The 24,911-nt window shown below is 44.1% G+C and overlaps 1 protein-coding gene across 5 annotated transcripts; it reads left to right on the forward strand.

Annotated features, from left to right (window-relative positions):
- The first annotated feature begins 256 nt into the window (after positions 1-256).
- ift57 (intraflagellar transport 57 homolog (Chlamydomonas)) lies at positions 257-23,378 on the forward strand. 5 transcript variants are annotated; one of them, XM_072915212.1, is made up of 12 exons: positions 257-446; positions 581-752; positions 7,724-7,898; positions 7,998-8,149; positions 11,350-11,437; positions 11,503-11,571; positions 11,650-11,775; positions 20,275-20,346; positions 21,806-21,937; positions 22,022-22,084; positions 22,353-22,419; positions 22,505-23,378. In XM_072915212.1, exons 2-12 carry the CDS (start codon positions 598-600, stop codon positions 22,678-22,680), a joined length of 1,275 nt encoding a protein of 424 aa, XP_072771313.1. In that variant the 5' UTR covers positions 257-446; positions 581-597; the 3' UTR covers positions 22,681-23,378. The 5 variants fall into 5 exon arrangements, with proteins under 5 accessions (XP_072771313.1, XP_072771312.1, XP_072771314.1 ...); XM_072915211.1 differs by having other exon boundaries at positions 257-752; XM_072915213.1 differs by having other exon boundaries at positions 257-752; positions 22,508-23,378.
- The last annotated feature ends 1,533 nt before the right edge of the window (positions 23,379-24,911 follow it).

The following is a 24,911-nucleotide window of genomic DNA, read 5'->3' on the forward strand; positions in this document are numbered from 1 at the left end:
AACAACAACAACAAAAATCATAAACAGATGAACCAACGTTCTGCTTGTGATGGGGGTGTATTTGTACCCAATAATTATTGTTAACGTTTGCAAAAGCTAACAAAGGCCTCAAAAAGTCTTAAAAATACAGTTTTCTGTGAAGAAAGGTTCACTACATTGAGATGCTTTTTTCTGTAACACGAATTTGAAGGTTGAAGAGCAATATAAACACAATTGAACAGTGAATTGAAGTTACGCACAAGGCAGCTAGGTGGCAGTAGAGCATCCAGAGTGAGTAATAGCCGTAGAAGAAAAGCTGCAGGGTCTTGCGAGATATAAACAAAGTACAATAAGTCGAGTATCTGGTTATTTAACTTCCTTACTGGTGTCTGCTTATGAATTTATGCTATGGACATCCACTTGGGCCGAATAGATCCAGCCAGGTCGCTGACGCAGATTGACTAGAAGTGAGCGGCTCATGTTAGCATCTCAGCTAGCTAGTTAGCTCGCCGTTGTCAGGCAACGGCGACAAACAGTAGTGTTAGCTTAGCCACCGTACTAACGCTAGCCTATTCAGTCGGCCCCTCTTGTCCTTCGCAAGGTTCATCTTTAGTCGCCATGGCGGACGACAGTCGCCGCGGGGAAGAGGACGAACGCGGCCCCGGAGCGCCTCACCAGGTGTTTGTGCTCATGGAGGCTTTGCTGGAGAAACTAAAAGTGTTGAACTACGAAGAGGAGCTCCTGTCCAAACACAACATGAAGAATCTGTCCAGGTGAGACAAAGAATGTATAGAGCTATTCCCGACACATGTCATTTAATGCATACTCATTAGAGAGCTCAGACACGCGGTCCGCGGGCCAATTGCGGCCCGCGAGACGTTTTTTTGCGGCCCGCACCTTAATATAAAATTTAATGTTAGTGCGGCCCGCGAGTTTTATATGAATGGCGCTTGACAGCGTCATACTTGCCAACCCTCCAGATTTTTCCGGGAGACTCCCGAATTTCAGGGCAACCATTCTCTCGAATTTCTGCCGATTTTCAGTCAAACAACAACATTAAGGGCGTGCCGTGAAGGCACTGCCTTTAGCACCCTCTACAACCTGTACAAACAGCGTGCCAGCCCAATCACATGTTGTATTTGGCTTCTGTTTACACACGTAAGTGACTGCAAGACATACTTGATCAACAGCCATACAGGTCACACTGAGGGTGGCCGTATAAACAACATTAACACTGTTACAAATATGCGCCACACTGTGAACCCACACCAAACAGGGGGGGGGGGGGGGGGGGGGGGGGTGTATATTGCAGCCCGGAAGAGTTAGGGCTGCATGGGATTCTGGGTATTTGTGCTGTTGTGTTTATGTTGTGTTACGGTGCGGATGTTCTCCCGAAATGTGTTTGTCATTCTTGTTTGGTGTGGATTCACAGTGTGGCACATTTTTCTAGCAGTGTTAAAGTTGTTTATACGGCCAACCTCAGTGTAACCTGTATCGCTGTTGATCAAGTATGTTGTATTCACGTGTGTGTACGTACAGCAGCCGCACATATCTTGTGACTGGGCCGACACGTTGTTAGAGGGATGAAAAGCGGACGTGACGACAGTTCGAAGAGGACGTTAAAGGCAGTGCCTTTAAGGCACGCCCCCAAGACTGTGGTCCGGGTGGACTACGAGATATAATGACTGATGAACACCTTCGTTCGATAATGAAGGTTGCCTCAGCTCAAAGCCTGAGCCCCGACATTAATGAACTAGCATCCAAGAAAAGATGCCAGGTATCTGGCTTGGGCACATCAGATTAGATCAGTGTGTTGCAAACTGAGCAGTTTAAAGTCCTGAATGGTTGGTTTATTCATTGTTATTTTATTTTCAAATTTATTAGCCTGTGGAAAAAGTTAATGTTGATATTTACCTCCCTCAGAAGGCTGCAAATAGAAAAAGAGGCATTACATTTTTATTTAAATTGTATTTGATATGCCATTGATATGTTTTAATTATTATTATTATTATTTGAAACTCGATTTTGCATGTCACTATAAAGTTATATAAGCCTTGCTTGTTCAATATTCAATGCAAAACTTGTTTGGGTCCCTATTAAAAGGTTAATTTGTTCAACCTTGGCCCGCGGCTTTGTTCAGTTTTAAATTTTGGCCCACTCTGTATTTGAGTTTGACACCCCTGCTGTAGACTGAGCGGCCAGTTTTTTATCGAAAAATCTATGGTTGTTGTTTTTGCCGTGCATTACTATAAATGGATGAACACAGGTTTTTTTTTTACGGTAAAACTCTGGCGACTGTAATTTTTACGATGTCAAATTTAAAGGAGCCGTATGTAACAATTTAATGTCAAGTCATCATTAAATGGCCCTGGTACGTTATAATGCATTAATAAAACATGTTCTTTTCGAATATCTCTATAACTGATAACAGTAGTTCAGCCAGGATATGCTAATTTCAAAATTATATTTACAGCCCCAAAATCTTGTTATTGTTTTCATTTCAATGTCCCATCCACTACCGTTGGCCAATTAGGAAGTCCGTGAGTGTGTCACATCCAGGTTGCCAGTTACGCACCGCCCTCTTCGTCTGGCTACTGCCACTGGTGAAGTTACTAAACATGTCGGACTTTAGTAAATCTAAAAGGCGTTGTTATGGTTCTGAACTTATTCATGACAAAGCCAAGAACAAAATGAGGATTTTGAAAGATGGAGACGATTGAAGGCGGAGAACATTTTTTCATCTAACGTCAAGCTTGCTAATTTCCTCCTAATAGGCAAATCAGGCAATTACGTATTCTTATTACTCATAATTAAAGGAAATGGATATATAAACTATATTGTCCTATACAGTCTATGATCTTGTCTAACTAAGCTAGTATGTTCGTGCACGAATGCTTAGTGTGATGGTGCTTCACTCCTCGTGTAAATAATGCTTAGCATGCTAGCCCGGTCAACGACACATCTACATATAGGCTAACGGGGGAAATATATGCTTGTTAGCCTGTATGTCGATGTGTATTCGAACTAACAGGGCAAAATATATTTTATGAGTGGTGTCAGTGCCTATTTCGTTGGCAATATGCTAATACACTGAGGACATGGGTTCTAACATTAGCACGGCGGTCATCATGGCAATGTGAAACATGGAGACAGCCAAATCACATGATAAAATAATTCTTAATTTGTGTAGCCTATAGGCATACCTTGGTAAAATGTCTCCTCTTTAGTTTTGGGCGTACATTAGGCTGCTAAGCATGCTCTACTTATTTTCGCCAGTATAACAATTGCTAGTGTTGGTTGTAGTTTGTTTTAATCTTTGTTTTCTGATCGTACTGACAATAAGATATGATTGCCATTTGTTGTGATATTGATATTGATATTGATATTGAATGAGGGTAAAACGGAAATTTTAGTTTTTGGTCTGGCCCTCATTGACTTGGGACCATTGCAAAATGATGTGTGTCTCAAAGTCACCAGCATTGGCGTCACTATAGACAGTGATTTTAAACTTGACAAACAAGTCAATGGCGTTTTAAAATTGTGTTTTTATCATCTTTGTTTTTTAGCAAAAGTAAAACCGTTTTTATCTTTTAACCTTTTTGAACAAGTCGTGCATGCTTTTATTTCAAGTCGCCTGGACTACTGCAATGCACTTAATGCTGGCATTATCCAAAAATGCTCTCTCCCGGTAGCAGTTAGTCCAGAACACGGCAGCACGATTTTTAACAGGGGCCAGCATATAACCCCAATTATTGAGACTTTGCACTGGCTCCTTTGTTCATTTTATAATTTATTTTACAATTTTGCTGTTTGGTTTTAAAGCTTTGCATGGACTGGCACCTCATTATATCTCGGACCTCATCCAAATTTACCAGCCAGCTTATTGACAAAACGCTTGTCTAGTATTCAGCTATTATGGTCCCAGCACCACAACCCAGAGTAAGAGGCAGTGGAAGTTTGAAGTTCCTTGGAGTAGCCCAGTCGAACAAGCTGGATTTGGCTGCGTATCTGGCAACCTCAGTCAGGGAGCGAGGGAGGGGACTACAGTATTTTGACCTTGATTGCAGTACCATTTCTGGCCACATTAGTACATATGGCACCTTTAATGGATAACTTGCTTTTAAATTGTAGTTAAACAGATATGTATTTTATTTTAACAAACAATTTTGTCATGTATGACAGTGTATTTGTCACATTATTAGGAAACACTAAACTGATAGTTCATTATTATTACAGATTATAACTACTTTCCAACCTGAATTCATACAAATGTATTACATTATTAACATGCAATAAATTATTAGTACAGATTCATACATAAATCAAGTAGGCATTTGAGTATCTTTTATTTTCAAAAATGTCTCCCCTAGAGGGGGGGGGGGGGTTACCCACATATGCGGTCCTGTCCAAGGTTTCTCATAGTCATTCACATCGACGTCCCACTGGGGTGAGTTTTTCCTTGCCCTTATGTGGGCTTTGTACCGAGGATGTCGTTGTGGCTTGTGCAGCCCTTTGGGACACTTGTGATTTAGGGCTATATAAATAAACATTGATTGATTGATTATTAGATACTATTGAATACAAATATATGCAACTGCATGCAGTTAATGTATTTTTTTCTGTCAAAACGGAAAGAACGAATACATTTAGTAAGAACAGATAAAGTACTTTATTGATGCGTGTTATTTCCAGGCTTTCACGGGCCACATAAATTGATGTGGCGGGTCAGATCTGGCCCCTGGGCCTTAAGTTTGACACATGTGACCCTGAGGTAGTTTGGCTGAGTCTGCTCTCAGTGCTGCTGAAGTGCAAAATCCTGCCGAGTCTGCAAACAGGCGTGACGTCACTGTTGTTTCCTTTACAGCGCTCTTACTTTCTGTTCCACTTCCTGACGTGCTCCCTGAGTGCTGTTTCCCTTACATGCCTCTGATTAGCGATCAGGAGACGCACCTGCTTCTGATCACTAATCAGAGAGCTATATTATGCCTGCCAGCCCTGCAATGACAGCTGGAGGATTGACAGACAAAGGTTATTGTTTATGTTTGTCAAAGCAAACCGGCAAGTTATTTGTTATACTGCTTTGCGTTTGCTTGCATTGCTTATGTCAAGCCTGCTTATGCTTTTTGTGCACTTCCCTGGTGCACATTAAGACTTTTACCTGCATCCTGAGGTCACAACAATCGCAGCGATGCATGTTTGTGACAGTAAGCGTGTTGGACCACATTGAGAGTTATCTTGCCTTTAGATTTACCATTTAATAAAGGATTCCTTGAGGTACAGAAAAATACTTGTCCTTTTTTTTGTAAAAAAAAAAAGTAATACGATAAAATTTGCTTTACTTTACAATTGTATAGATGTCACGATGACTCACCTGCTGATGGCATCATAGTATCAAAACGAATTCTGTCCTTGTCACGTTCTCCCCGATTAATACACATTACGTTGTGGAACATGTTCAAGTCATAATAATAATAATAAGTATGATTTTTTTAAATTATTATATCACAAGGAAAAGCATCTTATTGGCTATTGTTTGTAACTAACTCCCGGCCCCTCTTTCATATGTACACTGTTAAAGAGCTGTGATTGGATATTTTCCTAACATGTCCCACCTTTCTACAAGACGAAATTAAATATAATTGGATTTCTTTTTGTCTTGTTTTTATTCCTTGACTAAAACGTCAGTTAATTTTGTCATAGTCTTAGTCAACGTGCATTTGGTTTCTTAGTTAGTTTTCATGAAGGGAAAATAGGTTGTTAACGATAACTACAAAAATTATTAATCAACGAAATTAACACTGGCCGGTAGTTGCATTTGCGGGAGTGAGACCAATGCTGCACTATCTGTTTGTGACCATTGTTAAATAAACCTTATTTTATCTTAAAGTTGACCCGATCCTTCACTGTTCAACCAAATAATGCAGTAGAATTTTACAATTTGGATCAACAATTGCTGCGATGAGGTGGCGACTTGTCCAGGGTGTACCCCGCCTTCCGCCCGATTGTAGCTGAGATAGGCTCCAGCGCCCCCCGCGACCCCAAAAGGGAATAAGCGGTAGAAAATGGATGGATGGATGGATCAACAATTGATCATAGATCGCTTAGATTTTGACAACAATTTGACAACAACATCTTGCTGATGTTGAAACTCTGACAGCCAAAAGACATTAAGTTGGAAAGAAACAAAAAAACATCTCCCTTGCCCTCAACAACAGAAATTGGTTTCATCACGGGCTATTGAAAATGATAGTTGGTGCATTTGTCTTTGTTTCTTGCATTGAAGAAATAGGCATAGTCTACCAAGTCAGATTATTTGTGTGTTAAACATACTTGGCCAATAAATCTGATTCTGATATTTTGCGATATCGCCTCGTTGACTTGAAGCTAGAAGTGCTGCAGTGAATGACTTTTGAGAGTTTTTTGGTGATTTTGTAAAAATCTTTTGGCGCTGGAGGCTACTGCTGTCACGATTAGTTTCATATCATCTGATCTTGGTTAATGTCACAATTCTGCCAGTTTGAAAAGCATCTAAGATAACTCGAGATGAGTTAAAATTTTATTGAAATACTGAGTAAATAACTATGCAAATTCAACAAGATTAACATAGAACATATATTAAAATATAAAACAAATGTATAAAATAATACTCTGTACTATTTTACAGTCTCAAGTGTTTACAGGTATGCAAGACCCAAAATAGTGTGAAGCGACTGGGATGAGAATCAGCACCTCCAAGTCCGAGTCCATGGTTCTCGCCCGGAAAAGGGTGGAGTGCCATCTCCGGGTTGGGGAGGAGACCCTGCCCCAAGTGGAGGAGTTCAAGTACCTCGGAGTCTTGTTCACGAGTGAGGGAAGAGTGGATCGTGAGATCGACAGGCGGATCGGTGCGGCATCTTCAGTAATGCGGACGCTGTATCGATCCGTTGTGGTGAAGAAGGAGCTGAGCCGGAAGGCAAAGCTCTCGATTTACCGGTCGATCTACGTTCCCATCCTCACCTATGGTCATGAGCTTTGGGTTATGACCGAAAGGACAAGATCACGGGTACAAGCGGCCGAAATGAGTTTCCTCCGCCGGGTGGCGGGGCTCTCCCTTAGAGATAGGGTGAGAAGCTCTGTCATCCGGGGGGAGCTCAAAGTAAAGCCGCTGCTCCTCCACATCGAGAGGAGCCAGATGAGGTGGTTCGGGCATCTGGTCAGGATGCCACCCGATCGCCTCCCTCGGGAGGTGTTTAGGGCACGTCCGACCGGTGGTAGGCCACGGGGAAGACCCAGGACACGTTGGGAAGACTATGTCTCCCGGCTGGCCTGGGAACGCCTCGGGATCCCCCGGGAAGAGCTGGACGAAGTGGCTGGAGAGAGGGAAGTCTGGGCTTCCCTGCTTAGGCTGCTGCCCCCGCGACCCGACTTCGGATAAGCGAAAGAAGATGGATGGATGGATGGATGGAAGACCCAAAATAAACAAATTGCCCAATTGGGGATGATGAAGACGTTTTAAGAAGCTAAATAAAGTTTTCAAATTATGATGCTACTGATAGAGAAATATTTTCCATCTTAGCAGAATGGACTGCTCTCTCAATTGATTATAATTAATTGCTTTATATAATATTTTTCTTTACACAGATACATAGAAATGACTATATGGTGAGCAAGCTAGCAATATCAGAATAGAATATAAGAAAAGAAAGAGAAATCATGTCTTGATATGTTTATGTTGCCCCCCACCCCTCTCCCCCACACACTGCAGACATTACTTTGTGTCCAGTCGGTACTTGGCGTCCAATCCTGGCGAGCAGTTCTACATGTTCACCATCATGGCGGCCTGGCTCATCAACGCGTGTGGGAGGTCCTTCGCCATACCTCAAGAAGATGACGAGCCCACCGCCATTGTGTCCAACATCCTGGCAGAGCTGCGTTCTTTTGTAAAATCTCTTCTTTAAAGTCATTAATGTAACATTTTCTAAGTGGGCCCAACACATTTACTAATTCCTTTACTTTTCACTTTTTCTGCTTGGTGGAAGTACAAATGTGCTGACAGGTGTGTGTCTCAGCAGGAGCTGAAGGTGGACTTCCCGCCCTCTAAACTGAAGTCGGGTTCGGGCGAGCACGTCTGCTTTGTGCTGGACAGACTCGCTGATGAGGCCCTCAGGAGGCGGGGCTTCTCTTTTAAAAGGTGCCTTGATGTATCTATATCTCCTTCGTGTGTGTGTGTGTGTGTGTGTTTGTGTATGCTAGGATATATATGTGTGTGTGTGTGTGTGTGTGTGTGTGTGTATTAAGGATGCAATAATTAACTGGTTTTACTATTGTAGTATCTGTTGGAATGTGATGGGACATGGTTTTCGTTTTGGTGGTAGGGTTGTGCGTAAGTGTCACTCACACATTCATACTCGTCGATGCCACGTCCCTCTAAGATGTGAGAAGAGTGGTCCCAAGGTGCCCGCAGCCATATGGAGCAATGCAGGATCCCATAGGTATTAGGTTAAGATAAACATCTAGTCCCTAACTCAGGGCAGCACCAATTGCAGAAGTATGTAGCTTAGGTCAGACCCAGTGACCCTAACTTTATCTATGGCCAGACACGTAAAGAACTCGTTACCAACCCGAAAAAAGCCGAAGTCAGCAGTGTAGGAATATGCTGTGTACTTAAAAATGACCAGGGAGTCATTGAAGACAATAGCTCACCCATTTGCAAAACCTGCCAATATGATGCAGCATTCACGGAATCACCTTTAAACGCCAAAGTAATGGTAAGACATAATAACTGAGTTAAATTATGGTAGTGGCAAGTGACTTCTTGAAGAACTGAGTTAAATATAAACGTGTAATTTACAATCAGTAGCTTAGCATTGAGACAGTTCATTGTAAACAAACAGCAACGGGTACTCCTGCCAAGAGCTTCATTCAGTGACCATTTAATGTTATAGATTGCTTTTTCCTGTCTGTGTTGAATAAACTGTAGACATTGTAAGTTAAGATAGCAAGTGAAAAACACTAACATAACGTCAGGAGCTATACCATGAGATATAATTATGTGCATTCCAGTTATTATTAACACAGCATAAAATGGATAATTAAAAATGAATAAATAGGCATGGATGACAGTTGTTGACAATACCACTTGAGTTTGTTACAATGGGGGATCAATAAAGTTAACCATAGTTTTATATTTATAATACTATTATTAATTAATCAATTTGTGTATTATTATTTAGACTCTGTTTATATTTATGATTTTGTACTTTTATTGTTTTTTGATTGCTGTTATTTTCAACAGTCATAAATAACACATCATTTGTAAAATAAATCAATTAATGCATAATATTCATGATAATTGTGAAACCGTGACTGTTACTAAGACTATAATCATACAGTAAATATCTATAATCGTTGCATCTGTAGTGTGTGTATATATGCTTGCGTGTGTGCGATTATGTGGGCGTTTGTGTTGGGTCTTGGCTTAACTCCTCCCAGGCTAGAGGATTGTCACGTTCAAACACTGAGGACATCTATTAAACAAGACAAAAGGCAAGGAATCAAACAGAGACAGAATTCAATTTGGACTCAATATTGAGGAGAAACATGGCCACTGCACTCTCTGTACAGTCCTGCACCACGCTCTGACGAAGAAGGTTTTCGTCTCCTCTTTTATTCAGATGTTCAATGTTCACGCACCAACACATGTCACAGCAGGAATGGGACGTATGTAAAACAGTCATTGTTTTCGGTCGCTTTGAAGACCAAGAAGAGGATTTCTCGGGCTTGGGCTCTTCCTGGATCCAGCTGGGGCAGGTGTTGGAGGACAATGGATAACCCCTCCCGTCTCCTGACCACAGTGACTTCAAGAGGGCAGCGGGTCGTAAATAGCGTTGACCTCGGTTACCAAATAGTTGGAAGAGAGTTTGTGAAATACTTCAAAGAGAGTTCTTTTAACACTTCAAAGAGAGTTCCTCTGGAAGTTGAGCAGATCCTGCCATCTGTCCGTGTTGAAATCACAGTGAAGTTTTACGAGCCTTCTTCCTCTTGTTAGGCCTTGAAAGACAGCCTTCATCTTCTCATCAGGAACATAATGTAATACAATGTTTCTTTTGTGATAACTTACAAACAATTATTCCAACAAGGATAATGCGGGTGTAGTCAATAATCACACAGTTTAAATATTTTACAAATTGTCTATCTGTGTTGGCCCTGCGATGATGTGGCGACTTGTCCAGGGTGTACCCCGCCTTCCGCCCGATTGTAACTGAGATAGGCTCCAGCGCCCCCCGCGACCCCAAAGGGAATAAGCGGTAGAAAATGGATGGATGGATGGATGTATTAAAAATAAGAGCAATATATTTAGATTCACTGTTGAGAGAGAGAGAGAACAAGATGAGGAACAGTAAGTATTGTGAAGTAAAGTGAATTATGTTTATATTTCGCTTTTCCTCTAGAGACTCAAAAGCGCTTTACACAGTGAAACCCTTTATCTACATTCTTTAAGCTACATTTAAACCAGTGTGGGTAAAGTGTCTTGCCCAGGGACACAACAACAGTGACTTGGATGGCGGAAGTGGTAATCAAACCCGGAACACTCAAGTCGCTGGCACAGCCGCTCCACCAGCCGAGCCATGCTTATATAGTGTTAAGGCTGAACTCTTCACTAGCAAGTATGTGTAAGCATGAAGTGAGAAACAATGCTGGCTTGAACCAGTCGGCCTATCTGACCTTTAGGAGGACTTCTTCTAAAATAAAAATACTAATATCTAACAAAGTCATCTTGACTCCTTCTCTCATTTGTACTGGACCGTGGTTAATAGTATTTGGCCCTTTAATGAGTTCTATGTGCATAGCGCCATATGTAGCGTTTGGTCCACCTGATTCTGACGTGGGTGAAGAATTGAGCTATGGCCTAGCCAGAGGCGTATACCTAACATGGGACACGTGATCAAGGATGAGTGCCGGTTTCATATATATGCTTAGAGCGATATGGATAAGTGGTATATAATGGATGGAAATGTGGATGGCATAGGTTAGCAAATATATACTGTATAATGTGTGTGTGTGTGTGTGTGTGTGTGTGTGTGTGTGTGTGTGTGTGTGTGTGTGTGTGTGTGTGGCCTTTTATGGCCCTTAAGTTAGTGTCTTTCAAAAATGAATGACTTTTGACCATAAAACCCCATGTTGACTTCCATGCAACCCTAGTCTAGGGCAATACCGAAAGACATGTGACTTCATATTACAACAAATACAAAGGTGTATATATGATTGTGTATGTGCGTCTGTGAATATGTGTAAGTGCATATGTATGAATGCTTATTATGTGATTATTGTGTGTGTGTGTTTATGCACATGGCAGAATGTGACGTGCCTGCTTTGTGTCGTTCATTTCAGGCCAAACTACCCGACTGAAAACGCAGAAGAAGAGTCGATGATGGAGGATGACACAGAGCTGGCTTTTAACAAAGTGGAGGAGATGATGGTGTGTGGTCTCCCCGTAGGCTCCTTCCATCCATCCAGTCATTTTACCTTGTCTTGTCTTTTCAGGAGGAGCCTGATGAAGACGAGGTCAACCTGGTGGACTTGGAGGCACTGACCCTTCAGAGCAGTCGCACTGTGAGCTCACGCGAACTGCCTGACAGCTTGTATTGTGAGCAATCACAGTCAACAATGTTGCCTCTGATTGTACTATAGGAAGCGGCCGCGGCGCTGGCTAAACCCGACAACATCCTGCAGTCCACGGTGGACGCGGCCGAGTGGAATCTGGAAGTGGAACGAGTCCTGCCACTTCTTAAAGTCACCATCAGAACCGACAACAAGGTAATAATCCAACGTTCCAATCATTCAAACCAATCAAACAACAGAAATGTTTAGCTCTTTATTGATCAACTGACATATTTTCTAAAACAACATTCCTATTGAAAATAAATGGACAATTTTTGTTCCACAATTGGGAAATTTTTCCAAAAAGAAAACATTCAGTGCATGCAGGACATTTGAACAGAACTTGTCACTTTTCCCGGAATTCTTTATTTTTTTTTAAACACAAATTACCTTTAAATCATGCAACAGTGCAACCACGGTTAAAAAAAAACGGCCTTCATCCCACTGTTGTCCCATTTTTTAAGCCCATTTCCAAGCTCTTGTTCTCTCAAAAGATTCTGGAAAACTTGTGCTCAGTGAATTTAAAATCTTTTTAGATCAACATGGCACCCTTAAAGACTTTAGGTTTGCTTTTTAGTGTCCCCATCCATCCATCCATCCATCCATTTTCTACCGCTTAATCCCTTCGGGGTCGCGGGGGGCGCTGGAGCCTATCTCAGCTACAATTGGGCGGAAGGCGGGGTACACCCTGGACAAGTCGCCAACTCATCGCAGGGCCAACACAGATAGACAGACCGCAGTCACACTCACATTCACACACTAGGGCCAATTTAGTGTTGCCAATCAACCTATCCCCAGGTGCATGTCTTTGGAGGTGGGAGGAAGCCGGAGTACCCGGAGGGAACCCACGCAGTCACGGGGAGAACATGCAAACTCCACACAGAAAAATCCCGAGCCCGGGATTGAACCCAGGACTTCTCAGGACCTTCGTATTGTGAGGCAGACGCACTAACCCCTCTGCAACACTAAATATGGGCTGCTGAGGGTTTTGAAACATGTCTTCCTGTATAAATTGTTACTTTTTGCATTTCAATTAAATTGTTGCTCATCTCAAATTTATTTTTGTTCCTAATATGATTGCAAAGTTTGGAGGAAATACAGAAACACAATTATTTAACAAATATAAAGCACTGAGTAGTGGTTACAATTAGTAACATTGCATACAGTAAAATATTCACATTTCCAAAAATGTTTAGGTCCCTCTCATTTTCTCGCTTATTTGTGAATTCATCAGATAATGTCAGATGGTTTAGAGGTCAGACCAAGAGTAGTCTGTTGTGGAAAAGGTCAAATTACTTATTGTCTTTTCTCTATTTCATCTTGCAGAAGGAGACAGATGACAGATTACAGAGTAGTCTAATTTAAGGCTATGTCTACACTAAGGCGGATAACCCCTTAAACCCCTTATATATATATATATATATATATATACACACACACACACACACATATATATATATCTATATATATATATATGTATGTGTGGGAAAAAAAATCACAAGACTATTTCATCTCTACAGGCCTGTTTCATGAGGGGGGTTCCCTCAATCATCAGGAAAATCTCCTGATGATTGAGGGAACCCCCCTCATGAAACAGGCCTGTAGAGATGAAATAGTCTTGTGATTTTTTTTCCCACACATACATATATTGCGCTCTACTACGGTATCGAGCACTATTTTTTGGATAACCTTATTAAGACATATATATATATATATATATGTGTATGTATATGTGTGTGTATGTATATATATGTGTATGTATATGTATATATATATATGTATATATATATATATGTGTGTATGTATGTATATGTATACATATATATATATATATATATACATATGTGTATACATATATATACATATGTATATATATAAAATATATATATATATATAAAATATATATATATATATACAGTGTATATATATGTATACAGTATATATATATATATATATATATATATAAAATATATATATATATATACAGTGTATATATATACAGTATATATATATATATATATATATATATATATATATACGGTATATATATATATACTGTATACAATATATTAAAAATCACAGTTATCATTTACAAGATAACAGTATATATAACAGCTGCAGCAAAATAAATAGGGCAGCATAAAAATATAAGAATAGATAGTGGGGGTTGTAGTGGGGAAATGTGACGCAGTGGTGGCAGGCAGAAGAGTAGGACTGTGTGGATTGTTTATCTGGAGAGGTGTGAGGACAGGAGTAGTGGGGGGAAGGCCAGCAGGTGCTAAATCTATTTAAAAACAAATTCAGCTCATTGGTTCTATCTGCACGCCCTTTCTGCTGCTTGGCTTTGATGTTGAAGCCAGTGATCGTGTTCATGCCGTTCCACACATTCCGAGTATTATTCTTCTGGAGTTTGGCCTCCAGCTTCCTCCTTTAGGTATCGTTCCCCTCCCGCAGCTTAACTTTAAACTGCCACTGTATCCTCCTCAACTCGTCTCGATCACCAGATCTGAAGGCAAGTTCATTTTTATTCAGCAGCACCTTTGGCTGTCTGGTGATCCAGAGCTTGTTGTTTGGATAACAGTGAACAGTTTTTTGTAGGAATGATGGAGTCCTCACAGAAATGAATGTAGTCTGTGATACAGTCTGTAATGCAGTCAATGTCTGTCCCGTGAGGCTCACAGAGCACGTCCCAGTCTGGGGTCTCAAAACAGTCCTGCAGGGCGAGACGTTCCTCCTGGCTCGACCTCCACACTGATTTTGTTAAGACAGGCTGCCTCCTCACAGCAGGAACATGTTGAGGTGTTAAAAACACTAGATTGAGATCAGGCCATTCCAGGGGGGGGGGGCAGAGCAGTGGCACTGTATGCATCTTTGGAATTAGCATACAGTAGGTCCAGAGTTTTATTGTCCCGTGTAGCACAGTGCACAAATTGGTGGAAAGTGTGTAAAACTGAGTCCAAAGTCGCATGATTAAAGTCACCCGAAATGAGAATGCGAGGCATCGGGGTGTTTGGGCTGTTGCCTGGCAAACGTGGCATGTATTGTGTCGCAAGCAGCAGCCTCGTCTGCAAAAGGAGGGATGTACACTCCGATGAAGATGACAGAAGTAAACTTCCTTGGCAAATAATATGGTCGATTTCCTACAGCCAGAAGTTCAATGTCCGGCATACAAACACACTCCTTTACTGTAATATGTCCAGGATTATGCCACCTCTCGTTCACCAAGATGGCAATCCCACCGCCTTTCTTCTTACCGCTCAGGAGTGTGTCTCTATTCGCCGTGAGGTAAAGACACCCTGTGGTCCGAGAAGTCCGCGTGTAGCCAAGTGTCACGGCGAACTGTTTTTGAGTTCGAATGAGCCCGAACAATTCATCCATTTTATTCGCCAAAGGCCGCACATTCCCCATGAGGACAGAGGGAATCGCATGCTAAAAAGGGGAACATTATCACAATTTCAGAAGGGTTAAAACCATTAAAAATCAGTTCCCAGTGGCTTATTTTATTTTTCGAAGTTTCTTTTCAAAATTTTACCCATCACGCAATATCCCTAAAAAAAGCTTCAAAGTGCCTGATTTTAACCATCGTTATATACACCCGTCCATTTTCCTGTGACGTCACACAGTGATGCCAATACAAACAAACATGGCGGATATAACAGCAAGGTATAGCGACATTAGCTCGGATTCAGACTTGGATTTCAGCGGCTTAAGCGATTCAACAGATTACGCATGTATTGAAACGGATGGTTGTAGTGTGGAGGCAGGTAGCGAAAACAAAATTGAAGAAGAAACTGAAGCTATTGAGCCATATCGGTTTGAACCGTATGCAAGCGAAACCGACGAAAACGACACGACAGCCAGCGACACGGGAGAAAGCGAGGACGAATTCGGCGATCGCCTTCTAACCAACGATTGGTATGTGTTTGTTTGGCATTAAAGGAAACTAACAACTATGAACTAGGTTTACAGCATATGAAATACATTTGGCAACAACATGCACTTTGAGAGTGCAGACAGCCCATTTCAGGCGCGCTAAGAACATATATTTTTCCACGATTTCAGCATTTTAAATGTGCTGTTTTTGATTGAAAAAAATAAATGTTTTTAAGCTAAATTATTGGTAAACACAGTTTATGTATAATAATTTACGTAAAACCGCGAGTAATGAATAAAGTTTTCATCAATTAATATATTCTGTAGACGTACCCTCATCCGCTCTCTTTTCCTGAAAGCTGATCTGTCCAGTTTTGGAGTTGATGTCAGCAGGCAAGGGAAGCTAGGGTCGATATTCTTCTCTTGATCATCTTCGGTGGCATAAGGGACGGTAGAAGCGGTGTGAGCCAAGACATCCAGGGGGTTTAGCTCGCTCGTCTGCGGGAACAAACTGCCGCCATTGCTTGCCGTGCTACCGAGGACCTTTGTCCCTGAATAGCTCACACACTCCGGCAGATTCAATGGGGGTCTGGCGGCAGATTTCTTTGACTTTATCGTTGGAAATGCATGTGCTTTGAGTGTCGCAGGATATCCACACATTCTTGCCATCTCTGTCGTAGCATAGCTTTCGTCGGTAAAGTCCATCCATCCATCCATCCATCTTCTTCCGCTTATCCGAGGTCGGGTCGCGGGGGCAGCAGCTTAAGCAGGGAAGCCCAGACTTCCCTCTCCCCAGCCACTTCGTCCAGCTCCTCCCGGGGGATCCCGAGGCGTTCCCAGGCCAGCCGGGAGAGATAGTCTTCCCAGCGTGTCCTGGGTCTTCCCCGTGGCCTCCTACCGGTCGGACGTGCCCGAAACACCTTCCTAGGGAGGCGTTCGGGTGGCATCCTGACCAGATGCCCGAACCACCTCATCTGGCTCCTCTCGATGTGGAGGAGCAGCGGCTTTACTTTGAGCTCCCTCCGAATGACAGAGCTTCTCACCCTATCTCTAAGGGAGAGCCCCGCCACTCGGCGGAGGAAACTCATTTCGGCCGCTTGTACCCGTGATCTTGTCCTTTCGGTCATGACCCAAAGCTCTTGACCATAGGTGAGGATGGGAACGTAGATCGACCGGTAAATCGAGAGCTTTGCCTTCCGGCTCAGCTCCTTCTTCACCACAACGGATCGATACAGCGTCCGCATTACTGAAGACGCCGCACCGATCCGCCTGTCGATCTCACGATCAACTCTTCCCCCACTCGTGAACAAGACTCCGAGGTACTTGAACTCCTCCACTTGGGGCAAGATCTCCTCCCCAACCCGGAGATGGCACTCCACCCTTTTCCGGGAGAGAACCATGGACTCGGACTTGGAGGTGCTGATTCCCATCCCAGTCGCTTCACACTCGGCTGCGAACCGATCCAGTGAGAGCTGAAGATCTTGGCCGGAGGAAGCCATCAGGACCACATCATCTGCAAATAGCAGTGACCTAATCCTGCAGCCACCAAACCAGATCCCCTCAACGCCCTGACTGCGCCTAGAAATTCTGTCCATAAAGGTTATGAACAGAATCGGTGACAAAGGGCAGCCTTGGCGGAGTCCAACCCTCACTGGAAACGTGTCCGACTTACTGCCGGCAATGCGGACCAAGCTCTGACACTGATTATACAGGGAGCGAACTGCCACAATAAGACAGTCCGTTACCCCATACTCTCCGAGCACTCCCCACAGGACTTCCCGGGGTACACGGTCGAATGCCTTCTCCAAGTCCACAAAGCACATGTAGACTGGTTGGGCAAACTCCCATGCACCCTCAAGGACCCTGCCGAGAGTATAGAGCTGGTCCACAGTTCCACGACCAGGACGAAAACCACACTGTTCCTCCTGAATCCGAGGTTCGACTATCCGGCGTAGCCTCCTCTCCAGTACACCTGAATAGACCTTACCGGGAAGGCTGAGGAGTGTGATCCCACGATAGTTGGAACACACCCTCCGGTTCCCCTTCTTAAAGAGAGGAACCACCACCCCGGTCTGCCAATCCAGAGGTACCGCCCCCGATGTCCACGCGATGTTGCAGAGTCTTGTCAACCAAGACAGCCCCACAACATCCAGAGCCTTAAGGAACTCCGGGCGGATCTCATCCACCCCCGGGGCCTTGCCACCGAGGAGCTTTTTAACTACCTCGGCAACCTCAGCCCCAGAAATAGGAGAGCCCACCACAGATTCCCCAGGCCCTGCTTCCTTATAGGAAGACGTGCTGGTAGGATTGAGGAGGTCTTCGAAGTATTCCCTCCACCGATCCACAACATCCGCAGTCGAGGTCAGCAGAGCACCATCCCCACCATACACGGTGTTGACACTGCACTGCTTCCCCTTCCTGAGGCGGCGGATGGTGGTCCAGAATTGCTTCGAAGCCGTCCGGAAGTCTTTTTCCATGGCCTCCCCGAACTCCTCCCATGTCCGAGTTTTTGCCTCCGCGACCGCTGAAGCCGCACACCGCTTGGCCTGTCGGTACCTGTCTGCTGCCTCAGGAGTCCCATGAGCCAAAAGAACCCGATAGGACTCCTTCTTCAGCCTGACGGCATCCCTCACCGCCGGCGTCCACCAACGGGTTCTAGGATTACCGCCACGACAGGCACCAACCACCTTGCGGCCACAGCTCCAATCGGCCGCCTCGACAATAGAGGTACGGAACATTGTCCACTCGGACTCAATGTCCAGCACCTCCCTCGTGACATGTTCAAAGTTCTTCCGGAGGTGGGAATTGAAACTCTCTCTGACAGGAGACTCTGCCAGGCGTTCCCAGCAAACCCTCACAATGCGTTTGGGCCTGCCAGGTCTGTCCGGCATCCTCCCCCACCATCGCAGCCAACTCACCACCAGGTGGTGATCGGTAGAAAGCTCCGCCCCTCTCTTCACCCGAGTGTCCAAAACATGAGGCCGCAAATCCGATGACACAACTACAAAGTCGATCATGGAACTGCGGCCTAGGGTGTCCTGGTGCCAAGTGCACATATGGACACCCTTATGCTTGAACATGGTGTTTGTTATCGACAATCTGTGACGAGCACAAAAGTCCAATAACAGAACACCACTCGGGTTCAGATCCGGGCGGCCATTCTTCCCAATCACACCTCTCCAGGTTTCACTGTCGCTGCCAACATGAGCGTTGAAGTCCCCCAGTAGAACGAGGGAATCACCCGGGGGAGCACTCTCCAGTACTCCCTCGAGTGAATCCAAAAAGGGTGGGTACTCTGAGCTGCTGTTTGGCGCGTAAACGCAAACAACAGTCAGGACCCGTCCCCCCACCCGAAGGCGGAGGGAAGCTACCCTCTCGTCCACCGGGTTGAACTCCAACGTGCAGGCTTTGAGCCGAGGGGCAACAAGAATTGCCACCCCAGCCCGTCGCCTCTCACTGCCGGCAACGCCAGAGTGGAAGAGAGTCCAGCCCCTCTCAAGAGAAGTGGTTCCAGAGCCCTTGCTGTGCGTCGAAGTGAGTCCGACTATATCTAGCCGGAACTTCTCCACCTCACGCACTAGCTCAGGCTCCTTCCCCCCCAGCGAAGTGACGTTCCACGTCCCAAGAGCCAGCTTATGTAGCCGAGGATCGGACCGCTAAGTGCCCTGCCCTCGGCTGCCGCCCAGCTCACACTGCACCCGACCTCTATGGCCCCTGCTATGGGTGGTGAGCCCATTGGAGGGGGGACCCACGTTGCCTCTTCGGGCTGTGCCCGACCGGGCCCCATGGGGACAGGCCCGGCCACCAGGCGCTCGCCATCGTGCCCCACCTCCGGGCCTGGCTCCAGAGGGGGGCCCCGGTGACCCGCGTCCGGGCGAGGGAAATCTGGGTCCTTGGTCTGTGTTCTTCATCGAGGTCTTCGAGCTGCTCTTTGTCTGATCCCTCACCTAGGACCAGTTTGCCTTGGGAGACCCTACCAGGGGGCATAAAAACCCCCGGACAACATAGCTCCTAGGATCATTGGGACACGCAAACTCCTCTACCACGGTAAGGTGGCAGCTCAGAGAGGTAAAGTGTGCGGAGAAAATGGCGGATTTCTTCCCGATGATCGCTCCGAGAGTGAATAATAGAAAGGTGTTTAATTCGCCAAAATTCACCCATTTAGAGTTCGGAAATCGGTTAAAAAAAAAAAAAGGTATTTTTTCTGCAACATCAAGGTATATATTGACGCTTACATAGGTCTGGTGACAATGTTCCCCTTTAAATTTCCTTCTCCGCTCCTTCATCTTTGTGCCGGCACGGCATCCCCGGTGCTTTTTCCGTAGGTCCCAGGGAATGTCCAGCCACGCTCCCAATGCCCTGGGGGCATGAAGAGTGCAATCAGCTCCTTGCGTGTGTACACAAAGGGCCGGCCGCTCAACTGAGCGCAGCCAAACACAAAACGGTACGAAAAGAAACAGTGACAAAAACACCCAAGAACCATTATCAGTGGTTGATGGAAAAGAAAAGTGATAAAAAAGCAAAAAAAAAGTTGAGAAGAACACCAAGAATAAAGTAAAAATGAACGAAGTCTCAGGAGCTACTCTGAGCTGCTACCACTCTTTCAGGCGCACAAATAAACCCAAAACCCATCCATCCATTTTCTACCGCTTGTCCCGTTCGGGGTCGCGGGGGATGCTGGAGCCTATCTTAGCTACATTCGGTCACAAACAAGCAAACTGTTTTTACTGCATGTTAATTTGCATTCTTGCTATGGTTTATTATTGTTCTCTGGGGCTGCAGGACTGGAGAATCCATGTGGACCAGATGCACCAGCACCAGGATGGGATCCAGTCCTCACTCCAAGAGGCCAAGGTGTGTTTAGGGACTGTTGTTTGAAATATCACACGTTGGCCACAGAAAGAACACTTTAGGTCATGAATGTTAGTCCTCTGTGTTGGACATCACTAAAACCTATAGTCCCATATGATGTCATCTCCGTTACGTCAATTCCTTCATGTAAAGGTTGGCTCCTTCCTGCACATGTGTCGACATGTAGTCGAATTGAGAAACTAACTGGTTACATGTACCTCCAGCTGTGAATGGCGCTTTGTCAACATGTCTCTGACATTGGTGCTGCCGAGTGGCTTTGTCCTGAACGTTATCTAAAAATGGTATACATGTGAACAGGGGTATGGCCTTACTGTCCCCAGGGGAATCTAAAATGTTGTGTCTATAGGCCTGGAGTTGCTTTGCAGACATTACAAGCAAAGTTCAACTCCCAGGTGTTGTTGAAGGAGGGAGGGAGGTCAGAGCGGCTATCACTGAGGTGTCTTCGGAGGATGTTTTTAGAACAGCCTTCTTCTGTTATGAGCAGCGTCAAGGCCATTTGAGGGAGTCGAATCGTAGTTAAAGTTTGTTGTTTTCCAAGCGAACAGACATTTTAATGGCTTGTCTGATCTAATCGTCCATGCTGGCTCTCAAGTTGATCAATTTTCGCATTTCAGTAAGTCTTATCAGTGATGTGATCCAACTTACAATTCAGTTCAGAAATCGCCACAGTCTGTGTTCCCACAGCTCGACCCATGCCTTCCATTGCAACGGGCACCCTTTGGGCTACTGGAACGGCTGCCATCATCTTTCAAATTTGACGATACACCAAAGTAATGCCCAGCACAATCAGCAGAAGTCCTGTGATCACGGTTCCAAATAGTTAGATGTCTCCCACGTTCTCGGCGGAAAGCAAAAGAGAGGCACATGATTTTCCATTTCTCCCAGGAGTCTCTCACTTACCCTGCAGCAATTGTTCCATCAGGGCATCCAGGATCCTCGTCATGAACATTTTGTCAATTGAGTCGAGAGTCCAGCTTATCAATTCCATGTCAGGTCTTTAGATTTTGGAGGACAGCGCAGAGAAAGAGGCTCTTAAAAGTATAGACAAGACAAAACATAGAGAGAAAGCAGGGAGAGAAGAAATGCGACCGCCTCTACCAAGTGCCAAGACAGAAAAAGTATAGTTTATGGGTTAGTTTAAAGTTAAAGTTATAGTTTAAAGACCACTTCTGAGTAAAAACTCTGCAAGATAGGTCCACTGATCAGCGTTCTTCAGTACAAAGATGCCCCACAAATGTTCCTGCTGTGAGGTCTTTGATGATGCCGCTACGATGCCTCCCTTCTTGGATGACCTCATCAGCGACGTCGCTTCCAGCAAGCCTTCCTGCTCCATTTGTTCTAATGACTCCTCGTCATACGTCTTCCATGTCTCCTCTTCATGCTTCCTCAAAGTGTCTTCTACATGCCTCCTCATGTCGCCTCATTATGATGTTTTTGTCAGTCCTATCTGGACAAAGTTCAGGTGGACATCAGTAAGACACTGGAGAAGGTATCCAGTCGAGAGAAGTACATCAACAAGCAGCTGGAAGACGTCATCAGCGAGTACCGCGGTGCTCAGGCCAAACTAAGTGAGGTAAAGCCCTGCCTTCCTCTTTTACGAGTCCCGAGAAAGCTAGCAGCTAGCTTTTCTCCAAGTTTTGTCGTTGTCCTCTGTCAGGTCCGAGAGCGCTACCAGCTTGCCAGCGGGGGTGTGGCCCAGAGGACCCGGGTCCTGGCTGAGGTCGGTGAACGCATCATGCCGTGCAGTACTTTGTCACGCTAGTGGACATCCGTCTTGGCAGTGACCAATGACTTGTGACTAATGTGGTGGTATTCAAAGACAGCTGAAATTGTATTTAATAGCAAATAATAAATAAGATGTCCTTTAAGGTCAGCTTTAGAAGATAGGAGTTATAATGATGAGCTGATAATAACCACCACACTAGTGACTCGTCAGCGCCAAAATCTAGGACGACATAGTGACTAAGATGTTTGGTGACATTTTCCAGATGAGTGAGGAGCTGGAGAAAGTGAAACAGGAGATGGAGGAGAGAGGAAGCAGCATGTCTGATGGAGGTGATGCTTCTTCATCATCTTCACTTTTTTAGACAGTGTGCTCCATCTCATGTATGTGTGTGTGTATGTGTGTGTGCGCGTGTAGCAGCGGTGGTGAAGATCAAGCAGAGCTTGAGCAAACTGAAGCAGGAGATCGTGAGGATGGACGTGCGGGTGGGAGTGGTGGAGCACATGTTGCTGCAAGCCAAACTCAAGGAGAAGTCCAACATGAACATGGACATGCACGCTGCCAATATGGCCGCTACGGCAGCGTTCATCTGAGTCCACTTCAACTGCGAGTACTTTTTCAGAAACCTGCAGTCCAGTCAGTTTCAAGCATCAATGTTCACATCATTGTGTGGTTAATTTTGATACAACATTTATTGGTACCTGTGTGTGTGTATTTGGGATCTGCATGAGTCCCAAAAATTTGAAATGAAAGAGGGACAAGCGGTAGAAAATGGATGGATGGATGGATGGATAAACCATGGAGGCATGGCAGATATATTTATAAAACAATTGTGCCTTCCTTCATACTTCCTTCAAATGAGCTGTTTGGAATGTACCCAATTTGTGACATTTTCCCATTGGTGGTGTCCGCGGATATCTCCATATATGGTAGAGATTTACCTAAAGGGCTTTGCACGAGTCCACTATTATAGTCCGACGTTGTTGTCAGTAAGTTCCTTTTTTTTCTGTTGCCATTTCTAATCAAAAGTAGCGTATAGTTCTAACTTACATATGTCAGTAGACTCGATGTGGAAGTGCTAAAAACTCCAACATGGCTGACAGGGAGATGACGCAGCTGAAGTGGAGCCACGTAAATAAGACCCCCCCCCCGCCCACAAAACGACACATACCAAGGAGACCTCAGAAAGCGGCTTGAAGATGGTCTGTAAAACATAATCTTTGCAAAATTTTGAACAAAGAGCCACCTTTACATGTTATGTAGACCACAATAAATGTAGAAAAACAAATCATTTTATGACTCTTTAAATAACTTCAATCAAGTATTGGAACGTTTTGGATCAAGACAGACTTTAGAGACCTGAGACAAAAAGACGAAGAAGACCTAAGCATGTTCTTGTCTACTCAAGACCCACCAAGCTCTTGTGCATTTCCTCTTGAGCTTTGTAGATTTATTTAACAATGTGATGGACTTGAACAAAAATGTGGATAAAGGAGACTCAATTACGTACTGATATGGTTCTGTAAGCGGGTGGGTGTTTCCTGGTGTCACCTGCTTTAGTTCCATGGGGAAGGATGGCTTCTTCTGAAATTTTGCTCAACTGCATCCTTGGAATTGGATGAGACTGAGGACTGATGTTGTCACTAGTTTACATGCTGCGGTTGGAAAACAGAAGGCTTGCATGCACACATTGCATACACTTTGATCCATGGATCATCAGAGCGAACGTTCGACGCTAAAGGAATATATTAGTCAAATATTTAGATAGAATACACTTAAAAAACAACAAAATATAAATTTTTTCCCCATATTTTTGCATGCTGAGTATTAGGGCTGTCTTTGACAAAGGATTTTCATGGTCAAATCGAATTTGTTAGATTTTGCCTATCGTCGACTATCTGGCTGGTCACTAGGATTTATTAACATTACATGAATGTGCTTTAGCATATACAGTATATATGTGAATATTACATGTTCAATAAATATATTTATAATAGAAGTATAATTATTCCTTAAATGGAAACTGCACTTTTCTGGAATTTTGCCTATCATCCGCAATCCTTATAAAATACAAGAAGACAAAATGTATATATTTTTTGCATTCTAACTTGTAATGATTGGCTCGTTCGAGGTGGCTCGCAATGCAGCTAATGGGAGCAATCCATTTTGCCTGTAAATTGAAAGGAGGAGAACCTTTTCTCCTAAGCCGTTTTCTTTAATCTCTAATAAAGCTCACCAAGTTTTTGTCATTTTTCAGATTGACCGTCTTAGATTTATTTTACAGTGTGATTAACTGAAGAAGAAAGTGAGAACATCCCCAGGACAGAGACCATCTCAGCCACCAAACCAAGCAGTTTGGTTTGCTTCAAAGGGTCTTTCCAAGAGGGCCTCCCTCAGAGTGCCCCGCTCAGAGTCTAGAAAGGATGTCCTTCGCTTCTCCTCTGCCCAGCATATGATGTACAGAGCAAGCTTTGATCTACAGGGGTCTGGTTGGATCTCCCCACCACTGCTTGCTTCCGGTCATCTGGCCCTGTCTTGTGGGGGTGATGTATCTCATTATCCACACACTATCTTTTTACTTCCTGCATCTGTAGATCTTCTGATCCATTGTGACTATAGCATAGGCACAACCTCCTGAGAGCCATGAGTTTATGACTGTGACCCAAAGGTTACCATGAGGCTAATTATGTTTCAAAAGAAAGAGTCTGACACAAAGAAATGGAACTGATGAGAGCTCTAAGGAGAACACTAAGAAATGGATATTAATCCTATCATTTGTGATATGTCAATATCTATACTACATTATGATTATGATTCATACACC

The sequence above is a fragment of the Nerophis lumbriciformis genome, linkage group LG19 (assembly GCF_033978685.3).
Source record: "Nerophis lumbriciformis linkage group LG19, RoL_Nlum_v2.1, whole genome shotgun sequence".
NCBI classification, from domain to species: domain Eukaryota; kingdom Metazoa; phylum Chordata; class Actinopteri; order Syngnathiformes; family Syngnathidae; genus Nerophis; species Nerophis lumbriciformis.